This window comes from Stylophora pistillata, chromosome 9, assembly GCF_964205215.1.
Source record: "Stylophora pistillata chromosome 9, jaStyPist1.2, whole genome shotgun sequence".
Taxonomy (NCBI): Eukaryota; Metazoa; Cnidaria; class Anthozoa; order Scleractinia; family Pocilloporidae; genus Stylophora; species Stylophora pistillata.
The window spans coordinates 5,862,847-5,890,200 of NC_142527.1; the positions used below are offsets into that span (position 1 = coordinate 5,862,847).

Here is a 27,354-nt window from a genome sequence, read left to right on the forward strand (position 1 = left end):
CCCTATTGTCAATAGATCGCATTTTGAATTCCACACTACCCAGACTGTTTTATTCATATCATGATATTGCAGATTTCAGTGAAATTTCGTATGGAACACATACAGCACCCTTAGACAATCGACAAATTTTTGTCAGGCAGAACGGGGCTGACGTCAATAGCGGTGAATGCTAAACCCGTCGATTACGAAATTGCCGCTTCATTCACCTATCTTTCATGTACATGAAAGGACTGGTGACTAATCGGAAGAGTCCAAACCGATCAAGCTCCTCTTTCTTTCGGATCAGTGTCAGCAGTTCAGCAACTGCGCACCCACCCCTCCCTTAGCCCAGCTTTAACCCTCAATGGTTATCCATTGATTGTTGTTGGGTCAGGGGAGGGGTAAGTACGCAGTTTCTTAGATATTGACAGCACGCTCTTTCCTAATCATCATAATAAAGAAGCATCAAACTATTAACATTTCTTACATACCTTGCTTGTATTAGTGCACTTAACTGGGTTTCATGCGACTCTTTGATTTGAATTAACTGAAAACACTTGGCATTAACGGACCTTTCAATTTATTTCCAATGCCGTGTCACCAAGCCGTATCACTAATTTTAAGCAAGCACATTTATTATTTTCAAAAGTCTTTTTTGTTTCAATTTTTTTTTGTTTGTTTTTTTTTTTTGCGCCCATGTCTTGTATTAGTACACGACCAAGAGACTTAAAGTAGTTTTAAAAATTTTTTGTTTATGACGGCCTCGCAAACGCCAAAATATGATAGAAACAAACGAAGTGACACAGGAGGTAAAAGCGAGCGCGTCACCGATGCACTTATGTATTTGTCGCGTCTTTTCATAGGTTTGGCTACAGGTTGTGTCCTGAAATAAGAGAGCCTATAAATCACACAGCAGAATAGAACTTCAGTGTTGTATCCGCAGTTTGAATCCCACTGATTGACACCCTCAAATCTTATCTTGAATAGTATCTCAAAGTCATCACCTAATTGCAATATCCCTTGCTACCAGTAGTACCAACAGGATCCGTTTGATAACACTACTTATGTACTGTGGGGTTGTCCTGTATAAATATTTGTCATTGTTATTATTACCATCATTATTATTATTATCGCAGAGAAATCAACTGAATGCTACATTCTAATCAGGCAGCACAGGGCGAAAACCGTAATCTGTGAGCTATGGAGTAAAAAATAAATGTACATTAACTAATCCTGAAAAGCTTTTCCGTTGTGTCTACGGTCCTCCTTCTAACAGGAACTCAAACTGCTATTTTGAAAGTCCGGGCAATATTCAGCGTGCCCGAGAGCACTGCACTCTGCATCTTTCGCAGTACGTCTGTGCTTCTGCCTCCCACCAGCTCGCGCATCATGACATCCAGCTCCCGTGGCCACCCCCCGAGGGCATCCATAATGATGTTATATTGCTTCACCTCGTAGCCTGGGAACTGCTGCCTTAGTTCTCAGCGAAGGGGTCCGTACTTCAGTGTCTTTTCTTCATCCTTTCTTGTCCGATTGTTGACCCACGGGCAGCTCATTTCCAGCGCCACAACTCTCTTGCACATATGATTTACAATGCGTGCATCCACGCTATTGCATCTGACCTCTTGTTGATCAGCATATATAGAGACATCCCAATAAGCTTTAACATTCTGACATACACGGGCTTCAGCTTGTCGGGTGAGTACCAGGGTGGTATCTCGTCTATAAATTCCTCATCATACAACAGTTCGTAAAACAGTACCTTTAGTGCTGCGTCGTGTCTAATAATAATAATAATAATAATAATAATAATAATAATAATAATAATAATAATAATATTATTGTTATTATTATTTTTATTATTATTGACGGAAGGAGTGCAAATCTACGCCATACATTTCAGTAAACGAGGTTCAAACTCGGAATCCAAACTCAAGTTTTACCATACAGGTCGTGACCTACCCACTACTACATTCAAACTTAGAGACAGTGCGGAAAAAGCAACCAACTGGTACGAATCTAATCTATTAGTTGGTAATCTTAAAAAATACCAAACCTTAATTATTGGAAGCGACAATAACTCTGAAAATAACATCGAAGAATGTGCTATCTTAGTAAACAAAGAGAAAATCAACACGACCGCTACTCCAACTTCTCGGAGTCACAATTGACTCAAATTTTGAATTTTAATAATCACAAAAAATACTATCTGTAACAAAGCCAATCAAAGGACTGGTGAGCTTATGAGACTCTACAACTTGATTCCAACAAATGCAAAATTACAACTTTTTAAGGCAGCCATCTACATATCTAACCTACTGCCGTCTCACATGATGGCATTTTTGTAAATCTAGGGATAGTCGCAGATTAGAGAGAGTTCGAGAAAGAGGCCTAAGGGCAGTTTTCAAAGATAAACACTCTGCCTATGAACGTTTGCTGGAGAAAGCTAATTTACCTCCGCTATTAAACAGACGCTTACAGGATATATGCATTTTAATGTACAAAGTTAAACGCAACCTTAGCCCTTTGAATATTTGTAATATCTTTCAGAAACACAACTCTTCCTATAATTGAAGACAGGCCGACTTTTCTATTCCTAGATACAACACAATAACTTAAGGCAAATATTCACTACGCTATTTAGGACCTAAATTATGGAGTAAACTGACAACTTATGACAGATCAGCCACAACATTAGCTAGTTTCAAAAACCGCATACGTAAGCGTGACCTCAGCTCTCTATTAGATGATGGCTGCGGGGGCTGTGCTCTACGTAATTCTTAATTCATTTCATTTTTTTTTTCATGCATGATATGACTTAATTTTATTCTTAAGTAGATAATCTTTGTAAATGATGTTTATCCATTCTTTTTTTTTTTTTTGTGTCCCCACATTAGTATGGGATATCTCCCAAACTAGTAGGTTCTTTGGCACGTTAATAAAGTTTATCTATCTATCTATCTATCTATCTATCTATCTATCTATCTATCTATCTATCTATCTATCTATCTAGTCTCATGACATTTCAACTTTCTCCTCTGACTCCATCCGGCGCCCGAAGCCGTTGAATAGTTTTCCTCAAATTGCGTGACTCTACCAACCACGCACGTGACGTCATCCCATAAGACACGCGATTACGGTAGCTGATGTTACAAACTTCGAACATGATATCTTCTTCACAAGACTTTACTCGAACTTTCTACCATAATTAGTTCACTTTGGGATCAAATATTTTTTCTTTTTCCCTCAACCCGAGGAAAATTTGTTTGGTAAACTCGGCCTAACCTGTACGCTGAAACATTTGACAAGATGTTACCGCAAATCAGCGAACCATCACTCTCTCGTCGCGAGACAATTACCTTCCTTGTCCTTTTCGATGGTTTTGAGCATTATCGAATTTTAAATGATGAACCAGAAGAATTTTTGGCCTAAAAAAATAGACACATCTTCCCTTAGCACTCCGAGGAACAGGTGACAGCAGATGGCGTGACATTAATCGTCGTTAAATATTTGTATGTGAAAGTACAGTATGCAAAACACGGCCGGCCCAGCCTTCTTTGTGGGTGTACCCTACAATATCAGTTTCATATTACATTCCACGCCTTGTGACTCTAGCCTCTTGAAGATTTTAACCCTTTCACTCCCACCAGGGTTCTGTTGGAAACCACTCTAATTGCCCAAGGGGTGTGGGATATTATGGTTGCTTTGGGGGAGAAATTAGGGGTACCTCAACACAAAGGAAAATAACCAGAAAACTATGCATTTTTAGGAGTTGCAATGCAATAAAAGTTTATTGTATAGAGAAAGAACTTTCATATCAATATAAAATTAATGCAGTTGGAGTTTATACAAACAAGTTAACTGCGATACAAAACTGCATTTTTAGTGATCCTCCTCATTTCAAGGTAAGTTGTGAAATATACTGGTAAAATTTCAAATTTATTCAACACTAAAAGCAGCATACTAAAGGATTAAGAATATTATATCAATTTCTAAGATAACAAAGTGAAATACAATGCAAAAAAAATTGGCAAGTCTGGGATTTACGAGTAATTTCATTTCAAGTTTCAGAGTTCCCGTTCTCGCAAATTCGAATTTCGCGCGGTTGGTGGTCACAGGTTTGCGGAATGATGGTTCTTAAAACACGTCAAACAAATTCGAATCCCGCACAGTTCACATCCCATTCGACAAAAAGTGTTCTTTCTGCTCTTAAGGCATCGTTTGCACCTTCCTTTGGACATTTGCACGGGCCAGTGATGAGCTTGTACAGTTCCTTCGATTGCCGTGTTTCTCTGTCGTGCCGTAAACTCGCCAATCAACCCTTCGATTAGTTCAATGCGAAATTGAAGCTGTGATAGATCGGGATGATTGTCTGCCTCCATCATTAGAATATGTGCGTTGACAATACACACATCAATGCTAAACCAAAGCAAGTAACGCCACCACTTTTCTGCGCGACGAGAGGACTCATAATACTGCCGCTTTTGGTCGCTGAGGTCAACTCCTCCCATGTATTTGTTGTAGAGTTGCACCACAGGAACAGTTGGGACTTGGATAATTGACCCGTCCTTTTGCTTTCGAGAAACGGTCTCGTTTCCCCCAACCTGGCATTGTGTGCTTATGAAGGAAACCAATTTTTTGTCCTTCCACACGGTCGCAACAACGTCGCCTTTTCGTCGAAAGAGCGATTCGCCGCGACGAAGAGCTTTCACAGCGGCCACATTTGGCTTGAGTTGTTTTGGAAAGTCCTTTCGATTCGAACGCGTTGTTCCACAAAGGTAGAGATCATTTTCCAAAAGATCTTCTGCAAGTTTTACAGAAGTAAAGAAATGATCACAAAAGATGTGATATTTTTTCCCGTGTAGGGAACGAACGAGGTCAGAAACGACTCGATGACCGAGGCCATGTTCGATTTCATTGCCGTGTTTTCCGGTGTAAACTTGAAATTCGCACACATAGCCATTTGTCGCATCAGCACGAACCCAAACTTCAATACCCCTCTTCACAGGCTTGAGAGGTAGATACTGTTTAAATCCTAACCTGCCTTTGTACTTCACCATCGCTTCGTCGATGGAAAGAAATCTCGAAGGCCGATATTTCATGCGAAAGCTGCGTGAAACGGAATCCAACAAGGGCCGCACTTTGAACAACTTGTCGTGCCTTCGATCTTCACGAGGAAAGTTGTTATCACGATTATTTAGCTTAAGGTACCTGCGTACCTTTTCAAAACGATTTCTCGGAAATATTTTCTGAACGCTTAATACCCCGAGAAACGGATTACGAGATCAGTACAGTCGAACTTCGGGCAGATGTTTTATGCCGAATAAGATGTTTACACCAATAAACGCACGTATCTCCTCTGCCGAAGTAGGATACCACTGTGGGTCTGGTTTGGTTCGCATCTCTTGCTCTGCTTTCCTGTTTGTCTCCCTGGCAAGAAGTTCGAATAATTCTTCTTCGAACATCAGCAAAAAGAAATCAAGGGCAAAACCATCCTCAGGAACTCTCCAAGTTGCTCCCGTTCTTTCACTAAATTCGGGAACCGTAGTTACTAAAAGTTGGAATCACCTGAAACCACCTGAAACCACCTGAAACCACCTGAAACCATCTGAAACCACCTGAAACCACCTGAAACCACCTGAAACCATCTGAAACCCCCATGGAAACCATCTGAAATTGGTAGTTACTAAAAGTTGGAATCACCTGAAACCACCTGAAACCACCTGAACCCACCTGAAACCATCTGAAACCATCTGGAACCATCTGAAACCACCAATGAAACCACCTGAAACCATCTGAAATTACCTGAAAATTACATGAAAGCACGCAGACATGAACGCAGACCGTAGACCGCAAACCGCACACCGCAAACCGCACACCTCGAATAGCCACGCCTCGAAAAAGGTCTACACAGTGTGTAATTAGCAGATTTATCTCTCTTCCCTTTGTTATCAAACGAGATCACTGAGTGCGTAAGCGAAACTGCTATGTAAACATTGGAGTTGAATTCTTATTGAACATATCGCAGTTACGACCCTCCACTGTCGAGCCGTACCAGTCTTGCATAGGTTATGTGTGTGCCTTTCGAGTCAGTCGACGTGTGCGCAATCAGTTTTCCTTTGTGTATACAGTGTGTAATTACCAGATTTATCTATCTCTCTTTTGTCATTGATGTTATCAGACGAGATCTCGGAATATCTGTTTTAACGTTAAAGTACTTCTACTATATGAAATCATTTTTGGTACAATCGTACAAAGCAACTCAGGTGTCTCGTTAACACAGACCTCAAAAACGCAGAACGCAGACCGCAGACCGCAGACCGCAGACCGCGCAGCTCGAAAAACGTGTACACAGTGTGTAATTACAAGATTTATCTCTCTTCCCTTTGTTATCAAACGAGATCTTGAAATGCGTCGCGAAACTGAAACTAATTTCATTGTCAGTGACAGTGAGATAACAGATAAAAATAGGCGTAAAGTAGAGTAAATTAGCAATACAGAAGCTTTGCGTCATGCTAAAAATTAAGATACCGATTTGCGATAATGTTTAATTCACGTGGGTTTAGATGGCGTCTTGGGTGGTTTCAGGTAATTTCAGATGGTTTCCATGGGGGTTTCAGATGGTTTCAGGTGGTTTCAGGTGGTTTCAGATGGTTTCAGGTGGTTTCAGTTGGTTTCAGGTGGTTTCAGGTGATTCCAACTTTTAGTAACTACGATCTGAAATTACCTGAAACCACTCAAAAAGCCATCTAAACCCACGTGAATTAAACATTATCGCAAATCGGTATCTTAATTTTCAGCATGACGCAAAGCTTCTGCATTGCTAATTTACTCTACTTTACGTCTATTTTTATCTGTTATCTCACTGTCACTGACAATGAAAATAGTTTCAGTTTCGCGACGCATTCCAAGATCTCGTTTGATAACGAAGGGAAGAGAGATAAATCTTGTAATTACACACTGTGTACACGCTTTTCGAGCTGCGCGGTCTGCGGTCTGCGTTCTGCGTTTTTGAGGTCTGTGTTAACGAGACACCTGAGTTGCTTTGTACGATTGTACCAAAAATGATTTCATATAGTAGAAGTACTTTAACGTGAAAACAGATATTCCGAGATCTCGTCTGATAACATCAATGACAAAAGAGAGATAGATAAATCTGGTAATTACACACTGTATACACAAAGGAAAACTGATTGCGCACACGTCGACTGACTCGAAAGGCACACACATAACCTATGCAAGACTGGTACGGCTCGACAGTGGAGGGTCGTAACTGCGATATGTTCAATAAGAATTCAACTCCAATGTTTACATAGCAGTTTCGCTTACGCACTCAGTGATCTCGTTTGATAACAAAGGGAAGAGAGATAAATCTGCTAATTACACACTGTGTAGACCTTTTTCGAGGCGTGGCTATTCGAGGTGTGCGGTTTGCGGTGTGCGGTTTGCGGTCTACGGTCTGCGTTCATGTCTGCGTGCTTTCATGTAATTTTCAGGTAATTTCAGATGGTTTCAGGTGGTTTCATTGGTGGTTTCAGATGGTTTCAGATGGTTTCAGATGGTTTCAGGTGGTTTCAGGTGGTTTCAGGTGATTCCAACTTTTAGTAACTACCACTACTACTGGCGAGTCATCGGTCGTCCACTCCGTTTCATCAGTTTCTTCTTCTCTTTCGCTCTCGCTCTCGCTCGCTGAACCGCTCTCATTCTCACTCGAAACTGACATATCAGACTCATCACTTCTTTCAAAATTTATTTCTGCTCGAACTCTCTCTACATCCTCAACTTCAAACCCAAGAAACTCTTCCTCGCCGCTATCGGACTCCATTTTGTCGACGATTTTATCGAGCGAATTGTGAATAAAATTTGTATGGGAGCCTATTGTGTTTTTGGTATCAAGAGAAACCTTAGGGCCTCTACTATACACTTTACACTTTATTTTTTCTTTTTCTTACAAAATAATTTAGATTATGTCGACCCGCAGATAGCAAATTTGCTATTCGAGGCGGGTCAATCATCAACAAACATTATTTACAATATATAAAGAAAATTAAAAACTAAATAATAAGATATTGTTAAATTATAAAAAGAAGCATAGCTGGCAAATACATCAATAGTTGTTCAATAAAGTATAGAAGCAAATACATTAGTACTGAAAGCAATCGGATCAATTTGTTTTAATTATGCAGTCCTTAAGTTTAGAGGAGATCTTTTCAACATCAAGATAAGAATCTTCATTATTTAGTATCTGAAATAAAGACGTTTTAATTTGTTTATTAAAGGAATGTTTTGACAACGTTTTGAATTCTTTCGGTATCTTATTCCAAATTTTGACACCAACACGCGAGAAAGGCTATCGGCTGAATTACGGTCACGCTTTAATTCCCCTATCTATCACGAGTTATGATTGGTCAAAATATGTTTGGTTTCAGAGTGCCATATGGCACTTATGGGAAAATATGCAAATTTCTAGACGAGTGCCATATGGCACTTATGGGAGTGAAAGGGTTAAAGTAAAACTACTTCGTTTCTTGATTGAAAATGGCGGCAAATTGCGGATGGCTTTGGTCTTTCGTGTGGTTAATTGTTCTTCTAGCCCTCGCCTGGCCCCTGGGTATTTTAGCTGCGGTATTGTATGCGATATTTTCACCCTTTGCTGCATGTTGTACACAGTGTACTGACTTTAAAAACTTTCTTATGGAACGCGGCGTCAAGTTGCCCTACACAGCCGCTACTAACATGGTTCACGGACGATCTGGTTGTTAAGTTCTTGTTCTGGAGTGTAAAAATCGCCGAAAGACTGATCCTTCTTTCCAAGACGTTTCCAGGTCGTTGTGTAGTTTGTTTGAACAGAGTGCAAGAAGTCACGAACATGGAAGAAACACAGCAACCACTTTCAATTCTCTACTTTCCTTTGTTTCCAGTTGATTACTGTACCTGCAAATCATAATTTCCAAGACGAACTCTACCCAAGCTGTAACAAGGAAAACATCTTCCGCCGCTATGACCTTCGAACTGCCACAATAAAGTAGATGAATCTACGGATTTCTTGATTTCTAATATTTCCATGTATTTCTTTATCCGTGTGAATGGCTTCTGTTGTGGGTTAGACGACAGTTGAAAGGAATGATTGTTAAATTTACGTAGAGAGATGATTCTCACTCGTGTTCAGGCTGTAGGTACAAAGAACAATTACCATGATAGTTTCATTACGAGAGTAAAATTCTGTTGTTTATTTTGTATTATGTTGATATTCAAGGTTGAACATAAAATGAAGTTTTAATTATTCCACTTTCTGTTTGATTCGCAACTTCCGGTTTTACTATCACCTTACATTATACAAGCAAAGGAGTTGCCTCAATTTTTAAGGATGAGTTTGCAAAACCTGTTTCTTGTATGGTTCTATTTCTCCAAATGTTCAACATATCAGCTTGGATGTAAAATAAATGAATGCATCTCAAAAACCAACCTTTCATCTGAAATTCAGTTTTAATCAAGTGTGGTTAAGTGTCACTGTTTTTGAAACGATCTTATCTTGTTGTGAGCTTTCCACAAAAAAATGACCTACCAATTGTTTGTCAATATTATATTCCCAGAAAAGATTAATTGACACGTTGTGGAAAAGATGAAAGTCGACTGTGAAATAAGGTGATTTTCACATGACCTGCACATTACCACCCTACCACAACTCTGAATTCATGAACTCCCATGAGTGACTAAAGACAGAATTTCTCCTCACACAATCAAAAAAAATATCAGAGAAGCAAGGGAAACAAAAAAGTTCTAATTATGGGATTATTAGTTTATCCAATACCAAATTCTCCAAATTACTTAACCTCATAAGGTACACAATTAAGAGAATTACTAAATTAAATGAGATCTTGGGATTGAAATGGTTAATGAAATGCAATGAAACAAAATCCTCAAATGAGAGCTGTATGTGATGGCACAAGCGGGGCTAGAAAAGTCATGCGGTCCTGCTGAAATAACAGCTGAAAGAAGAAAGAAAGAAAGGGAAAGAATGGCAGTCGTATCATAAAATGCTCCTTGAATAAGTTTGGTTGTACTAGACATGAAAACATTTGGCTCAGACCTTGCAGCACTTGGTCTGTACATCATAAGTTCAAGCCTCATATTTCCTCATCTTGCCCCCCTCCTCAGTCAAAATTAACTAAGTCTACACAAACTTTAAAAGCTGGCACTCCAATAAGTTTCTTTAATGATGAATAAAGTGTGGATAAATATGTGAAGAAGATTTACCCAAATGGGTTCCAGTACTTTTCTGTTTCCCACAGTGTAAAGACTGAGATATTCACAAATCAGGTCTATATTGGTTTACTCCCGACAATTTATCACTCCCATGACAATTTACTTCTGCCCATTTACCAACTACTGCTGGGGCAAAGAGGGGAAAAAATTGTCATTTAATTTGCTTTCATATCTTGCAATAGTCCTTGTTACAGTTCCCGGCGCCATATTGAATGTGTAACCGCGCAAACATGATAGCGAGGTTAGTGTTGAGTCGCGTTGCGAGTTCTAGTGAGAGTTTAGTGAAATGTGGTGGTGCTCTGTCCTTTTCATCGAGATATTTCGACAATGAACGATACTTTCCCTACGCAGGATATTCCTCCTTCTTCCTTGAAAGGAAGAGGAAGACACTGTGCCGCTTTTTGGTTGTGCTAATAGCTATTATGACACAGCAGGCAATCCAACAGGTCTTCATTTCTTCTAGTTTCCGAATGACTTCCAGCAGTGAATCAGATGGTGCAATCTCCTGAATCGCCAGCATGGAAAGGACGGATTCTTCATCACAAAATCAATTTTTTTGTGCTCAGAACATTTCAAAAAAGAAGACGTGCGAAAAAACGTGGGCAGGTCGCTGGAAATTGGTGAAAGGTTTATAATGTTTGTACGGTTGTTTTGTTGCTTGGACACCGAAAGAAAATGCCTGCTTTGATTTTCGGTATTGAAGTGTTTATGTTGGGATTTTTGTTTTTTTTGGGGGGGGGGGGATTTTTTTCTCCTTATTAAAAAGGTGATATTTATATTTCTTTGTGTACTGTGGTCTTATACGATATCTGTGAACTGAATGTAAAATTATAAAATTGTAATGTACAATTAAAATGTAAAATTATAAATTTATAAAATGATGAGTTTAATTATTATATATATGGGCAGAACCATCTCGATTTAACTGGTCAGTACCGAAAAAACTATGGAAAATGCCTGCTAAAAGGGTCCCAGTAGCAACTGTGACAACTGAAGGAGAGTCATTTGAAGTTGAACAGGAATTATTTCACCAAGAAGTTAAAGCACCTGTGTCAACTGTCAATGCTGCTTCACCTTCACCAGCTCAAATTTAATGCTCAAATTGATTTAGGTGTAATCTTTCCTTACATTAAGAAATATTAATATTAATGTTGTTAGTACTCAGGGAAAAAAAGATGATGTTGGGCTTGTAAAATCAAGATAAGGTACCATTGTACATTGTGTAAATAAGGGAAGTGATTGGCATGACAATAAAACGCGAGTTAAACTATGTCTTTATGGGAAGGAGCTTCAAAATTCTATTCTTCAAACATAACATTTTGAAGAGCTTATTGACAATAATTAACATTATTATTCACAGGAGAAAAAATAAACAGTTCTGTACAGTCTAAAATAATCCTAGTTGTTGCATATTGAGCAAACTCTTGCAGCATATTTTTGTGAACAAGTTCTTGTGCTGGAAATGGGAAAGGTTCTTTCAGTTCCACATAGTTAAGATTAATCCATGTAATGCAGATTCTGGACACCAGGCTCTTGCTGATCCCAAATCTATCAGCAAGATCTTGTACAAATAACCCAGCCTTTAGTCTCATAAGTATGAGCAAAAATTCATCCAAGAATGACAGTTTTTTGAAGGCCCCGGCTTACTTCTGTTATCATCTGTTTGGTGTGGCTGACTCTCTTTCGACAATTTCTCTCCTTTCCAGTACTGCATCTTTGCCAGCACTGGGTCATTAAAATTATAGAAGCTTATGAGTGCTCCATAGTTTGGGAATCCAGTATAAAATAGAACCGCAGACTCATCATCTTTAATTTTGTCAATTGAAAATTGGCACGCCAATAAATATCCCCCTCATTTTCAACTTCACTTATTTTTTCTTTCAAGTCAGCTAATTGTACTTGCAGTAGCTCTATTTCCCGTTGCAGCTTAAGAACATCTGATTGTTGCAGGGCTGGTGAAGATGAAGCAGCATTGACAGTTGACACAGCTGCTTCAACTTCTTGGTGAAATAATTCCTGTTCAACTTCAAATGACTCTTCTTGAGTTGTCACAGTTGCTACTGGGACCCTTTAAGCAGGCATTTTCCGTGTTTTTTTCGGTACTGACTAGTTTAATCGAGATGGTTCTGCCCATATATATAATAATAAACTCATGATTTTATTAAATTTTTAATTTTACATTTTAATTTTACATTATAATTTTATAATTTTACATTCAGTTCACAGATATCGTATAAGACCACAGTGTACAAAGAAATATAAATGTCACCCTTTTAATAAGGAGAAAAAATCCCAGCATAAACACTACAATACCGAAAATCAAAGCTCCATTTTCTTTTGGTATCCAAGCAACAAAACAACCGTACAAACATTATAAACCTTTCACCAATTTCCAGCGACCTGCCCACGTTTTTTCGCATGTCTTCTGTTTTGAAATGTTCTGAGCACAAAGAAGTTGATTTTGTGATGAAGAATCCGTCCTTTGCATGCTGGCGATTCAGGAGATTGCACCATCTGATTCGCTGCTGGAAGTCATTCGGAAACGAGAAGAAATGCAGACCTGTTGGATTGCCTGTTGTGTCATAATAGCTATTAGCACAACCAAAAAGCGGCACAGTGTCTTCCTCTTCTTTTCGAAGAAGAAGGAGGAATATCCTGCGTAGGGAAAGTATCGTTCATTGTCGAAATATCTCGATGAAAAGGACAGCACCACCACATTTCACTAAACCCTCACTAGAACTCGCAACGCGACTCAACACTAACCTCGCTATCATGTTTGCGCGGTTACACATTCAATATGGCGCCGGTAACTGTAAAAAGGGCTATTCCTGTATTTATCACTGCTACTTTCCTATTTCCATCACTAGCAAACCTGAATTTCATTTAATTTAAACTTAAAACAGTGTGGTGATATTTGAGAGCCTACACTGATATCGTCAAATTTTTTGTGAACAGGTGTAAAATCAGAGAATCTTAGATGTAGTAACATGTTGAAGGAAGGATTACAAAATACTTTCTACTCAAATTTGAACAATGAAGCCTCAGCAACATAGCAATAAGTTGTAACAACTGTTTATTCTTGTAGAAACAAGCAAACAGTACATCTTCAAGATAAATCCCCAGAGTCCACCCAAGCTTTCAAATGGCACCCTTTTGGATGCTTGGCATACAGTTTTGAAGCCACTTGCACATCTTACACATCAGAATGAAGTAGAATGCATTTCTTGGGAGTCAGAAAGCAGGGCAAGCATCTTTTCTCTACTACTGTTAGTTATATCAATTTATGATTAATATCTTTCTTTAGATTTTATCCTCTTTTTTTCACCAATTTCACAGGCTTGGTAGCTATATTTGCCTCTGCAAAGGGTGGGGGGAGCATAGGGAAAATTTTTCTCTGGGTATGTGCCACTGGTCTCTAGCTCTAACTATTTTGTGGCCAATTACTTTTGGGCAAATGTAATTTTTACAATTCCAACAAGTCCCGTTCTGTCTTTCCAGACATGAAAAATGCAACCCATCTAGCAGCACATCTCCACTAGCCTATTTAGTATTATATGAAAGTACCCCCCATCCCCCGCCACGGCTTGTCAGCTACCTTCGCCCTTCATAGTTTCGGTTTGTTCACCTTAAACATTTTCCCATGGCCCGGAATAATCCAGTCTGCTATCTCTAACACTTTAGCCCTACTTTTTTTGTGTTTCTCAGGGCATTCGCTGTATTCTTCCCAAACACTTTCATCATCTTCATGTTCAAATAGATCCCCACAGACAATGACTGTTCCATATTCTGTGTCTCTTACAACAACGCTTACATCTGAGAACGTATGTCCTGGAGTAGAAATAACTTGGACCGTTTCGTCATCAATACAATACGGTGTTCCTTTGTCGAAATTTTCGGGAAGATCGGCGTAATAATCCTGCTCTTGCAATATATCATGAGAAACCATTTGGACAGCATTCGGGAACAGGTTTAAATTTCCAACGTGATCTACATGGCCGTGAGTGCAGACTACAAAGTTAACATCTTCGGGGGCAAGGCCGAATTGCTTCAGTTTATCAAGAAGACGCTGTTTATCCCTCGGGCTTCCCGTGTCAACGATTATTGTTATATTAGGCCCGGTGATTAACGTACTTGTTCCATCAGCTCTATACCTGTTGTCTTCGTCTGTGTAGCCATAACCGTCGAGCAAAATAGAAACTTTATACGGTGTAACTCTTTCCACCATTTTAGAGGAAGTGAAAGTAGGAAGTTTTACGGAAAGAAAAAGACTGGTGACTAATGTTTTGAAAACCGCTTACTAATTGAACTACGGGCGCACATTGTCGTTTTCCGATGAAAGGACGATGAAATTCTGCTTTCTGTGAAGGTGTTGCTGGTTTTAAGTGCGAAATTTCATGAATTTTCACCACTATGTCAGGTAATGAGCAAGAAGGCAAAGGGGAGGCCAAGATGGTTTCAATTCCGTTGTCATCTGATGATGAGACATCACTCGGTTAGTATGTCCACTTGAACGAAGTTGAGATGATTTTTTGAGCTTCTTGTATAACTAACCTTTTATCCTTTCATCAAGGATTTTATGGAAAAGTTCGCTTGCTTTACAAATAATTAAATATTTCGGCGTGTTAACGGTTTAATCGAAGACTATACTTCTTGATTCACGAATCGAAAATGGTCTCAGTCTTACAAGTAGCCCAATTGTTGTGTATCGATCTGTTCCCTTTACACGAGTGATTAATTTTGTCTTCCCGAATTATTTTTTATTTTTGTATCATTATTAATCAGGGAAAATCATCGATTAATCGACGATAAGGGAGAAAAGGGTGGAAAATAGCTTTAACTACAGTAGTCATCACCTTTATAATGTTTTGATTCATTGTATACAGATAAATATTTTAAATGCGGGTGTTCTGTTATGTCTAGCCTTCTATAAACTTTATACACCGTAAAGGTTACCTTAAGCAAGACTCGTATGAGATATTTTCGAGTTTCAAGGGCAGTTCAGGGTTTGTCTCGTTGAACACTGGTTGAGAGGAATGATTCTGAGGCTAAACAAGAATTGTTGGATAGTGCTCTCCAGCATGACTCATCTTAACTCTTTCAGTGTTTTTCGCTCTGTGGAATTTAGGTGTTTAACCCAAGATCTGATTGTTGTTTCTCCCCTTTAGCTGCCGCACATTTCCTTGTGAATACGTTGCAGGAATTGGGTGTAGTACGTGTAGATCAAGGGAAGCATGATCGACCTTTTTCTTTTGTGTGTAGTTCATTTTAAAACGTGTTCATACCAGTATGTTAAGATTGTGATCACAAGCATTTTGCAAGAATGTGACATAAGTTACTGCATATTTTTTTTTATTCAATAATTTTAATAATTATCATGAATCTGCATTTCTTTTTGTTCCTCTTTGATTAGGGACAAGTGGTCTTTATCCAAACCAACAAAGCTATACTTCCAAGGCAGGAAGAGAAGGCGGTGCTTTGCAAGGTAAAAGTTGACTTTACGGTTAAATATCTTTGAATAGCTTTGGAAATTGTGAGCTTTAATTGTCTGCCTTAATTTTCCTCCAAGGGTACAGGTGCTGCCTCAAAGTTCTATCTCAGTGTTTTACTTTCCCCTCAAGTTTGCAGCCTGGGCACATCCAGGATTTAGTCAAGGGGCGTTTGGAGAATTGTCCAAGGGCCTGCTTCCCCAGGAGATTTTGAAAATTAGGTCTACAGAAATGTGAATTCCAGCATTTTGAGGGAAATTTAAGGGGTGTGACAGAACCACTCGAACCACTCCTGGATCCATCCCAGCTTTGGCATTCTTTTCAAATCTGAAAACCCTTTCATTTTCAACTTTTACACCCCAACATTAACATCCATATTCTCTGTACTCATCTCTATACATTTCCTTTGGTAATATCAAGGAGAATTTTTTTAACAATCAAAGCTTCTTTGGTGGGGGATCATTTTCTTTAATTTCAAGATCTTTTTCAATGATTCAGCTTTATTACTGTAAAGAGACATTAGATGCTGAACACTCTAACAGTTTAAAAGGGTCAAAAATTCTACATTACATTATTCAGTTAGTTAGAAGTGACTTTGATAGACTTGGATAGACCTTCCAGAGTGTAGTTTTTGTTTTTTCTTTTGCTATTTGATTGAGTACATATATCTTATTAACCAAGCGCGAGGGCTGTACTGGGAGAATATCGGCTCAAGGTCTTGACAGTACGGACCAAGCGCAGCGAGGTCCATACAAAAAAGACCAAGGGCCGATATTCTTCCAGTACGGTCCCGAGCAAGCTTGGTTAATAAGAGATTTATTATACGACTGAAGTTCAAAGGGACACAAGTGCGGTATCATTCGGGACTATTTGGGACAGTGCCCAGTCCAATACTAGAGAATATTGACCGGCTATAGAGCATTTTGATTGGTTGATTTTAGTTGTTGGCCCTCTGACTGCGCGAGTCGTGTAATAAAGTCACTTACACAGGCATTACTTAAATTTTCTTTCTAGATGATGTAACAGAGGAAGAAAATGAAGCAGATGAGAAAAAGCGACTTATTAGTCAAGTACTTGAGCTTCAAAACACACTGGATGGTGAGTTTCAGTAACATGCATTTGTATTTTTGTTGAGTGTTTCAGAAGAGAGACATGCTGACCTAATCAAGAGCTGTTTAGAGCTTTCTCTGTTTTGATTGGAAACTCTTGAAATGTGCATAGGAGTTCCCTCACCGCAAAAACACTGTACATAGTGAAAAATATTAGGTTATCATGAGTCAGTTATTTAATGAGAAAATTAGATGCACAAATACCCTTTTAAAGATTATGTCGGAAAATGAGATTTATATTGGGTATTAGGGTAGTGGTCACTGTTACTATTAGTAGTAATCACAGTCAAGATTGTAAGATCCCCTGTGATGTTTAGTGTGCAGTATGTAGTTACAGTAAAAACTGTATATGTACATGTGTACTTTAGCAGTAACACAATCTTGTAAGCCTTTCGCTCATAACCCCTAAACTTCCAGAAGTGATTAAGATGTAACTTCTCCCCATAATATCCACACATGATCCAGCAAACAGGTAATGAGAATACTCAAACTTATCAGGTAGAAGTTGTCACCTTGATTGAACATTAAATTCTTGTAACCAAGTTACAAGGAAATATGTAGCAGCTAGAGGGGAGAGTTCATCATCAGATCTTGGGATTTAAAGGATTAAGACTGATTAGCCTCTAATTTCTCAGTTTGTACAATTATTATATCATCCCTGAATGACACAAGGTCATGAGAATAAAGCTCTTGATTGTTGAACAAATTCTCCTTGTCAGCACCTTAGGAAATGTGTAGAGAACAGTATGGAGAAAATGGATACTGGTGTTAAGGTGTAAAAGTTTAAGTTGTGCTCCTGTAACAAATTAAGTTTCTAAAGGATGCAGTAAAAGTGAGCATCTCCTTGTGGCCAAGGCCCCATAGAGTTCCGTCTGTGATTAACTGTTAAAAAACCTGGGGTTTTACTGAATATTTGAAACAGATATGGATTTCTTTTGTTTCTACTTGAATTGGTTTCAGATTTATCCCAGAGAGTAGATGCTGTAAAGGATGAAAACCTAAAGCTTAAATCAGAAAACCAGGTATGACTAGATTTAACATAGTGTCAAGCATATTGTTTGTTTACAAAGCAATTCAATTAGGTTCTCACATGAAAGATCTAAAATCTGTCTAGAGCTCTTTATTGCATTTCTTGTCAGCCATTCAATCTTGGTACTTAAATGGCATTGTTATGTCCCTTTAAATTTTACTAAAATTTAACAGGTACTTGGACAGTACATTGAAAATTTGATGTCAGCCTCAAGTGTGTTTCAGCCAGCTAACCCTGACAGCAAGAAAAGGTATTTTATTAGGGTAATTGATGTTAATTTATTATACAAATAGATAAGTATGATTCAGCAAATGGATGGTTAGAAGAGGCAACTAGATTATTTTTATAAGGCCAACAATCTTCTTAATGTACAGTATTTCAAACAAATGTATTGAGTCTACACTGTTGAAGATAGGACAATAATTTTGGATCAGAAATCAGTGATAAATGGTTATAAAGTGTAGGTCATAAACTGCAAGACCAGTTCCATTTCAGTCAAAAATATGAAACTAGAAAAATTGGAGTACTGTCTTACACAAGAAACAAATGGGATTATATACATGAAAAACTGACTTTTCAGTGCTTGTAGGACTTTATATTATCTGTATTTGTATGTTGTTATGAAGGCAAGTGATCATCAGAATTATAATATGTCCTTTATTAGAGTTAAAGTCAGTAATTCTTCCTTCTCAGGCAAAACCCTTCCAAACCAGGAGGAAAGAAAGGAGACAAGACAATATATTGAAGTCAACATATAAAAGAATTCTTTTTGTATATATGGTATATCATTGGCTCAATGTCATTTTGTGAGCAATTTTTTCTTGCCATGGATCCTAGATTTTATGTGACCAAAGAAATGAAAGTTAAGCATTAAATAGTGATAATATTTAAACATGTCATGGTATTATAATTTTTCTTTGAGAATAATATATTTTTTACTTTTTTGACTTTCACAGGGTGTCACGTGGCAATTTTGAAATGCAAATCTGTTGCAATAAGTTATCTGGGCTACATTTTATGTATCTAGTATCTAAGTACAAATGCTTGTATTGAAAAAAAAATGTCCTTTATCTGTTCCTCAAGACACCGTTGAAGCAAGGAATTATTTTGTTTACGTTTGTGGCAATAATACGAACTTAATCTATTGTTATTTCATCTACAGACCGCAAAGATCTTGATCTTACTACGATTCCATGATAAAAAATCTGAGATTCAAATCTCACTCTGAAAATCTTAGATGCAGCTAGGTCGGTGCCCTTATGGGGCTGCTCGTTTTCTCAGTAGTTTTTACTGAGTTTGTGCTTTGGCGGAAGGTATCGTCTGAGTCTTATTAAGCCATCTCTTATGGAAAATATGTAGTTTTCTCATGCACAAGTTCTCGAGTTCGATCCTGTGTTGACTTGGTCAGTTCCTACTGTTCTTAGACTCGGAATGATCCAAAATTGTTAGCTCACCTTTTACACTCGCTCATCCACAAAGGCTATGTGATAGATATCTGCTGAACACATGAATGAGATTGTCTAATTGTTATGGGTCGTGGGTAAAATGTCACGGGTCCAGAAAATTTTCGTGGGTCCAAAAATAGAACTTTAATCGTAAAAAATGAACTTTTTTATTTTGACCTGATGACAAGGAATTAGCTAATGACAAATTTCAAACTGTAGTTGCTTAAATTTTGTAACTGTTAATTTTTTTTCGTTACAAAAGAATATTCTTGTTTGCAAGAAGAAAAAGCAAGAAGAAAAAATTCAAATACATTGATCTCAAGATTTAATTATCAGTCAGAAGAATTGCAAATTGGTAAACCATTATCTTTGAAAGCTGCTATTGTGATGTCAGTAAATGAACTGTCAGCTCTTATTCTATCCGGTGGTTTTAAATTGGCATCTAGTAAAACATGGATTGGATTGGGTTGGATTGGATTTAATTGGATTGGATTGGATTAGTAAAACATGGATTAGATTGGATTAGTAAAACATAGATTGGATTGGGTTAGTAAAACATGGATTGGATTGGATTAGTAAAATATAGATTGGATTGGACTAGTAAAATATAGATTGGATTGGATTAGTAAAACATGGATTGGTAAAATGAACGCTGAACAAGGCGAGTTACATTTTATCTTACTTTTGGTAGTATTTTATCTTACTTTTTACTCTTACTTTTCAACCAAATTATTTCGCACAAAATAGACAGTTTCATTCAAATACTGATGTTGCCTTTGCCCACCCGCAGGCGGTTTCAATCAAAAACAACATTCCTTTACCATTGTTTTATTTGCGGGGAAAGTGACAGTTGGGAAATAAACTGTGCTGACAAAAAACCGCAAGCGACTAAAACGTGACGCTTGAGTAACCGTACACGACAACAACGTGATCCTAGACGGCCCAGAGTAACCGTTTCCTTCGTTGACTTCCTTCGCTAAGATTATGCAGTGCACGGAGTATTCTAAAATTTGACTAAACCTTACTTTTGCAGCTTTGAATCTTACATTTATGAGAGGTCAGAAAGCTTTCTCAGTGCTTCATGCAGATTGGGAAAATAACAGCCTTGCAGTAAACCGAGAGGTCAGAAAGCTTTCTCAGGCGTTTGCGGCCAATGATCCCCTGAGAAACCACAATGGAATCGTGTATAATTTCGTGGTACTTCACTATTTTTTCGGCTTGTGAATACGCAGCGTTTTACTATCTTCCGGCGTGTTCCATGCGTTTTCCGAATGCCTAGGCATATCCCGGCTACTGGTTAGTTATAGTTCTTGCATGTTACCCCTTATTCATGCGCATTGCTATGAGTTCGAAGGTAAATGGCGAAATACGGGTGTCTCGAAACTTCAGACCTAAAAACTTCAGACCCCTTGACCCCTTGAAAAAGGATTGAAATTATAAACGCAGTTCTACATGAATGAATATTTATTTGCGATAACTATCGTGACTAACCCCTTGTGTCAAGTCACGCAACAATCGCGCATTTATAATTGGAGACAGGTACTGAAGGTTTCCTAATATTTTTTTTTTTAAAAAACAACAACGAGAACGGCAAGAAGAATGGGTTTTCAAGGGGTCTGAAGTTTCGAGATCTCGAAACTTTAAACCCATTTAAATTTCGTATGGATTCAAACTTCAGTTACCAAGATTCATCTTAATTTGTCTGAAATTGTAAACTTCGCGAGTTTCGTAACAAAAGACAATCACTGCAATCATTTGGTAAACTGAAATCAGTTCAACTACCACCACACTGGTGTTAACGTTTACTAAAAATGATCGACAAGTTTATCACGGTTTTCTTTATTTAGTCGATTTTGCCAAGGTTTACGCAGCATCCAGTAAAATATGGATTGGATTGGGTTGAATTGGATTAGTAAAATATGGATTAGATTGGATTAGTAAAATATAGATTGGATTGGATTAGTAAAACATGGATTGGATTTGGTTGGATTGGATTAGTAAAACATGGATTAGAGTGGATTGGTAAAACATGGATTAGTAAAATGATCGCTAAACAAGGGGAGTTACTTTTTATCTTACTTTTGGTAGTATTTTATCTTACTTTTTACTCTTACTTTTCAACCAAATTATTTCGCACAAAATAGACAGTTTCATTCAAATACTGATGTTGCCTTTGCCCACCCGCAGGCGGTTTCAATCAAAAACAACATTCCTTAGACGTGTTTTACTAATCCATGTTTTACTAATCCATGTTTTACTAATCCAATCCAATCCAATCCATATTTTACTAATCCAACCCAACCCAATCCAATCCATATTTTACTAATCCAATCCAGTCCAATCCAACCCAATCCAATCTATATTTTACTCTTTTAAATTGAACTAATGTGGTATCTTGTTTATGCATTGTTGCTTCGGACAAAAATAAAACATTGTTTCTGTAACGAAATTCTGTTCATAAGGGACATAAAGTCCTTTAAAGGTGACGCTAACTTCATCTTCATTTTGTATTTTTCTACAAGACCGGCATCCTGGTGCTTGTCCTCCTTTTTTTTTTTCGAATTTTCTAGAGTCCAGACTTGTTGGTTTTTTACTTCGAGGGTCATTTAAAAGGAGATCCTGTATTATTTCTCTTCTTGTCTTTGTAGTGGCCTTTTTTTTTTTTTTTTTACAAGGTTCTGCGGTATAAGAGTCTGCATTTCCAATAAACTAGACAAGGCCTCGTCATCAGTTAGAACTATTAGGGACCTTAAGCAAACCACGACGGCGACGGCAACGAGGACGTGGAAAAACAAAAGATTTAATTGGCAGAACAATAGCTCAGCGCGTGCATTTTAAAACTTAGTACATTTTGATTTGTAAACTAGAACGATAAAGTTAAAATTCAGGATTGCATATCGCTTCTTGTTTTGTTTTTGTTTTGTTTTTTTTTTTTTCCCGCATTTCCACGAGGGAATTGCATTTAAATCTTATGGTGTTAAAGGCTGGAAGGTTGCAAATACAATACAAAGTTTTCCATTTTTTTAACTCTGCTTGACCAACCATTGCGTGATAACGGTGGAAAGCAAAAAAATCTTTTCAGGTGAAGGGATGAACTCGTCATTTCGTGTTTCTTCTTTTTCCTCCTCCTCCTCTTCCTCTACTTCTTTTCCTTTTTCTTCCTCTTCTTTCCTTCTATAGGTGCTAGGTGGACGAAAGAGCCTTCGGTACCCATAGGATGTACACTATGTTCTACTACGCATGCGATATTAGAGCGTTTTCCTCTCTATATTGAATTAGTTAATAGATTTCGTTCCTTAAAAATGAACTGCAAAAAGCACACTTATAGACACCTTGTTGGGTTACAGTATCGACCTCGTCTACAAATAGCGCGTGTACAGTTACTGTGCACTTAAAAAAAAAAAAAAAAAAAAAAGAGGAGTTTCAGATGAGTCCAAAACACCTGAGCTTTCCAAGTGTGTGGTATCCTTTATCAGAATAATATCGGGCATCCCCGAACCTCAATTGTTTCACGGGAAGTTTGGATTTGTTTGTAAGGAAGCCACTGTCTTCTCGCCATGTTCCGTCTTCTAGGTCACAGTTGCATCCGTAATTAGTGTCTGCGCACGAATTATTCAAGCCGCATGCGCATTTGTAATCAACGGAATCAACTCCTCCCCAATACGTCATCTTCTCACCATCACGTGACACCCACCAGCCGTACATGTCACCATTGTTGAGGAGCACTGAGCCTAAACACTCGTACTTTATAAACTGCTCACGATGAGCTGATGAAGCTGTTAGGCTCGCCAGCTGAGCCATATCAGCCTCCGCATAGTTGATGGAGCGAGAATAGCTGCCTCGCCCACTAAATCCTTTCACCTTCATCCTACTTTCACTGCCGTGACTGACAACTGTCACTCCAACACTGTTCTTGTCAGTCATGTTACAGTAGACTTTGAAAGGTCTCGCCCCACCCTCTCCGTCAGGGTCGATGACGTAAGAGCCACTTGGGAGATTACAAAGTTTGATCTGGCTGCAGGTTTTATCTCCTTAAAAGCAAAGAAAAAGAAAAAAAATACTGTAAGTATATCTTTTTTATGTATTATTATCATAGGATTAAAATCACGGAGAAAAGTAAAATAAAGAAGTAGATTGCATTTCATTTATTTGGGAAAATAGGAACGAGGTCAGTGAATCTAGGCATTATAGCGCGAATGTCCTTAGTGCATAGTACACACTGAAACGTAGCAGACTTCTGCGTTAAAAATGCTCGTTCGCTTCAGCTGTATGTTTGTCAGGATATAAAGGTATCTAAAGGTCTCAAAACGCTAGAGCTGTGAGCGCTTGTTAACACATGAACCGATCGTTGAGTGAAATTGGCCAATTCCACAAAATTTGAAGCTAATCTTGCTACAAATGTAAATTCCAAATTCTGAAGAAAAAGGAACAAGAAAATACAATGCATTTTATACCTCCTTGTTTGCATTGAGTCCCACAGAATCCAGGCTTACACTCACAGCGATAGGAGTTCGATACATATTCAGGAACACAGACAGTACCGTTCTTACAACGAGCGCCTTCACATGGAGACTGAAAAGAGACCAAGAACGATCCGTAAATGTTTTTTTTTTCTTTTTTAATATAAAAACGTTTTAACACCAAATATATAAAGAGAGCTTACCAAAGGACTGAAATGATGGAATGTGGCATTTGCAGAGAACTTTCCTGTTGCTCTGTACTTGTCAGTGACCAACAACTCACAAAGATAAAGACCACTGGAGTCAGGATTAGCAGCCATGTTAAACGAATAACACTTTGGATCACTGACACAAAGGAAAACGCAGGGAAACTGACCTTTTACCATGGACGATGTAAGTTTTTCTTCCCACAGATAATAGAAGGGATCATACTTAAAGTTACCAAAAGACATATGGCCTGTTGGATATCGATAGAGAGCCCTGTTCTGCATTGCAAGCATCAAGTTAAGCAGCGAAGGAAAAAATATCATGAGTGGCAGAAGATGCATGATAGCGATCGTCGGACTGTCAACACCTGAATGAGTTCCTTCAGCTTACAGCAGAGCTTAAATCAGTAAACGAAAGATATTTACAATATATTGTTCCGAGGGATAATTATCTGGTTTGGAAATTATCTAGGGAGGAGGAAAAGCAGGTGCAACTTATGGGTCGAGTTGTCTGTTTTTTTTTTTTTTTTTTTTTTAAACTTCTTCTCACTCATCTCCATGAGCCGAGTAGGAAGTGAGCCTTCGGATATTCCAGTTTTTCTTGCGCCGTGAAGACTAGGCGTTTGATCGCCATGAGTTCCAAAAGGCCTGGGACATTTTTGAATTTCTAATAACAGCATGAAACTATGGATTTTAGAGTTGATGTGATAGTTAGCAGTCTCTGTCTGAAGAGTTCTTTCTTATGAAGAATGAACTGAGCCAATTATAAACGCAGTGAGACCCCTGTATATGGCTGTGTGTAAAGCTGCCGAAAGAAATGTTTTTGAAAACAATATTAATAAGGGCATCGATCCCGTCCATTGTCAAAATTAAAAAACTTCTCAGTCGTCTTAAACCATTTTACAAAATGACTGATAATTCATTTATGCAAAACACGTTTTGACTCAATTGACTCGAATGGGTCACGTCATACGTGGAAACTGCCACATTTTGTTGTAGTGTGCCGTTCAGGGATCTGTTCGTTTCTATAATTCTTGAGTCTCTCAGGTGATACCAACGTAAGGCACTGTTTTTATTCAATACTCTTTGCCCTGGTTATTTTGTATGCAGCGCGCCAGAACCTTAAAATGTCTGCATTAAAATGGCTGATCATTATGACTATTATAGTTAACTGCTGATAGTACTTTGTTTGTACCAACATTGTTCTCGTAAACAAGTATTGCAGCCTTTACATTGGCGCGAGTCTACTCTATTTTGTTAATGTACTAATGACGTGTATGCACGCAATGTAGCTTCTTCACAAAGGGAATCGATCCCTGCATTGATTTAAAAACTACTCCGTCGAAAATTTTAAAAACAGAAGATTAATTGGCTCAGAAAACGTGAGAAGCTAAAGTTGCTCGAGGCACTCCCACGGATCTTTCCTGCTCTTGGCGTTAAATAATTAAAGGACTTGCATATGTTTTTATCTTCAGACCATCTGAGCATAACATGCTGTGTTCAACATTTTTTCTAACCCAAATGATTTTTGGTATCTCATCTTCAAGACTTATAAAACATTGTAAAACGTTGGATAAGAGAAGAAGAGGAGTTGTTAACGTTTTTTTTTAAGTTAAAAAGTTCCCTTTAACTTTTCAGGTTCAGCAATTCAGGTTCTTTACTCGATTTTAAGCTGAGTAGGTACTTCATGCCAACTCTATGGGACAATATGTCTGTTTACGAGAGCTTTCCTGAATCTTCCGTGATCTAAATACTAAGTGTGTAACATGTTCTATAAGTTATCAGAATGTCAATAGGGACCTTAAGTAGTCAGGACGGCAACTCCAAGGAAGAATTCGATTAAAAAATAAATTAAATTTGCATGTATTTACTGTCTCATACGGCGCCACAACTCAACTTCAGCATAAAGTATAAAAGAAGCAATTTGGATATATCAACGAAGTTGAAATGGTAAATTGGCCACCGTAACGATTACAAAAGCTGACGTTTCGAAACGTTAGGCTCGCCAGCTGAGCCATATCAGCCTCCGCATAGTTGATATCCAAATTATTTCGTTACTCCCACCGACGCAGCCCCAAACAGTTTCTTTCGAAACTATCAGCCTTTATTCATTTGTATTAAAGAAGTGTTGAGTTTCGAATGGAAATTAAACTGATAATTTGCCGTCGCGGTTTCCGTTCGCAGACGGCGCAAATTTTGGTAATTTCCTGTTGTTGTTTTAGATAGGAAGGCTAAGGAAGGCAGGGGTCGCACTTACGCTTTTGGTGTTTACACTGGACATAAAATCTGTCATCGCGTGCTTGCGACAAGTGCGACCCTTTTGTTGCAACCAGACATAACTATGTCCGAAGGACCTAAAGATAACAAAAGCCGATGTCCTGCCTCGAGGCAGGCCATATCTCGTCTTATCGCCTTGAAATAACAATTTTGTTTTTCTTCTGTCGCAACGTCGATGAAATCTGAAATACTAGCAAAAATTTGGATTTTCGCTGCAAAGACAACACGTGTGCACAGCTAGCTATCGGTTCAATATTTTAGTCACAGGTTTTCTCGACACACGTTTTACCTGGTCCTACGGCGAATTTCAAGCCATACCAATTTACAAATTTGCACAATTCACCTGATTATTCTCAGTATGGAAATGGCTTGTTTTCACCCTTTGGCTCGCAGATATTTTCCCATTTTTTGTACAAAGTTTTTGTACAAAGTTTTAAAACGCACGTACTGAGCTATTGTTTTTGCCAATTAGATATTTTGTTTTGCCAAGTCCTCGTTGCCGTCGCCGTCGTGGTTTGCTTAAGGTCCCTATTGGCTCGTAAAAACGCTAGTTTCCTCTCTTCGACTACAAATACATGAGCCAAAACGAAAAGCCTTCTTTTGACTTTTGAAACATATGTTACTGAGAGAACTTCTCGATACTAATGACACACAAAAAAAATCGATTAGTAAAAACATTTGCAATATGAAGATTCCGAATAACATGACATCAAGTGTAATTTTTGTTTATAAAGCAATTAATTCTTTCTTTGTTGCGTTCTTGCATGAAACATCTAGAATCCCTCTTTCTTTATCATGTGTCTTGTCAGCCTTTCAAGCTATTGGTACATACAAGTCAATTTCGTGTCCTTTCAATTTTTACGAAAACTCAACGGGTTCTTGGTCAGTACATATGGTATATCATTAGCTCACTACCATTTTGTGGGAAGTTTTTTTCTTGCCATGGGTCCTAGATTTTATGTGACTAAATAAATGACACTTGAGAGTTAAACTGTGATAGTATTTATAGATGTCATGATATAATTTTTTACTGAGGATATATATTTTTTTACTTTTTTCACTTTTATAAGCGGATAGGGTGTCATAACTTTGAAAC

General features: G+C 38.1%; 3 protein-coding genes and 1 long non-coding RNA gene across 4 annotated transcripts; 1 reads left to right on the top strand and 3 right to left on the bottom strand.

Moving 5' to 3' along the window:
• Nucleotides 1–6,338: 6,338 nt before the first annotated feature.
• Nucleotides 6,339–9,464, bottom strand: LOC148722924 (uncharacterized). Its single transcript, XR_015991473.1, has 2 exons — nucleotides 7,548–9,464; nucleotides 6,339–6,639 (listed from the first exon to the last, which is right to left on the bottom strand). It is a non-coding gene; the product is annotated as an uncharacterized LOC148722924 (long non-coding RNA).
• A 714-nt stretch (nucleotides 9,465–10,178) lies between these two features.
• Nucleotides 10,179–14,553, bottom strand: LOC111336474 (metallo-beta-lactamase domain-containing protein 1). The gene has a single exon (XM_022942577.2). It carries the CDS (start codon nucleotides 14,468–14,470, stop codon nucleotides 13,850–13,852), a length of 621 nt encoding a protein of 206 aa, XP_022798312.1. The 5' UTR covers nucleotides 14,471–14,553; the 3' UTR covers nucleotides 10,179–13,849.
• A 2-nt stretch (nucleotides 14,554–14,555) lies between these two features.
• Nucleotides 14,556–18,954, top strand: LOC111336475 (short coiled-coil protein B). Its single transcript, XM_022942578.2, has 6 exons — nucleotides 14,556–14,737; nucleotides 15,656–15,727; nucleotides 16,746–16,829; nucleotides 17,801–17,862; nucleotides 18,044–18,120; nucleotides 18,564–18,954. The coding sequence occupies exons 1-6, from the start codon at nucleotides 14,656–14,658 to the stop codon at nucleotides 18,613–18,615; spliced, it is 429 nt and encodes a 142-aa protein (XP_022798313.1). The 5' UTR covers nucleotides 14,556–14,655; the 3' UTR covers nucleotides 18,616–18,954.
• A 3,141-nt stretch (nucleotides 18,955–22,095) lies between these two features.
• On the bottom strand, nucleotides 22,096–24,438 carry LOC111336476 (contactin-associated protein-like 2). The gene is made up of 3 exons (XM_022942579.2): nucleotides 23,979–24,438; nucleotides 23,770–23,887; nucleotides 22,096–23,346 (listed from the first exon to the last, which is right to left on the bottom strand). The coding sequence occupies exons 1-3, from the start codon at nucleotides 24,321–24,323 to the stop codon at nucleotides 22,739–22,741; spliced, it is 1,071 nt and encodes a 356-aa protein (XP_022798314.2). The 5' UTR covers nucleotides 24,324–24,438; the 3' UTR covers nucleotides 22,096–22,738.
• Between the last annotated feature and the right edge of the window lie 2,916 nt (nucleotides 24,439–27,354).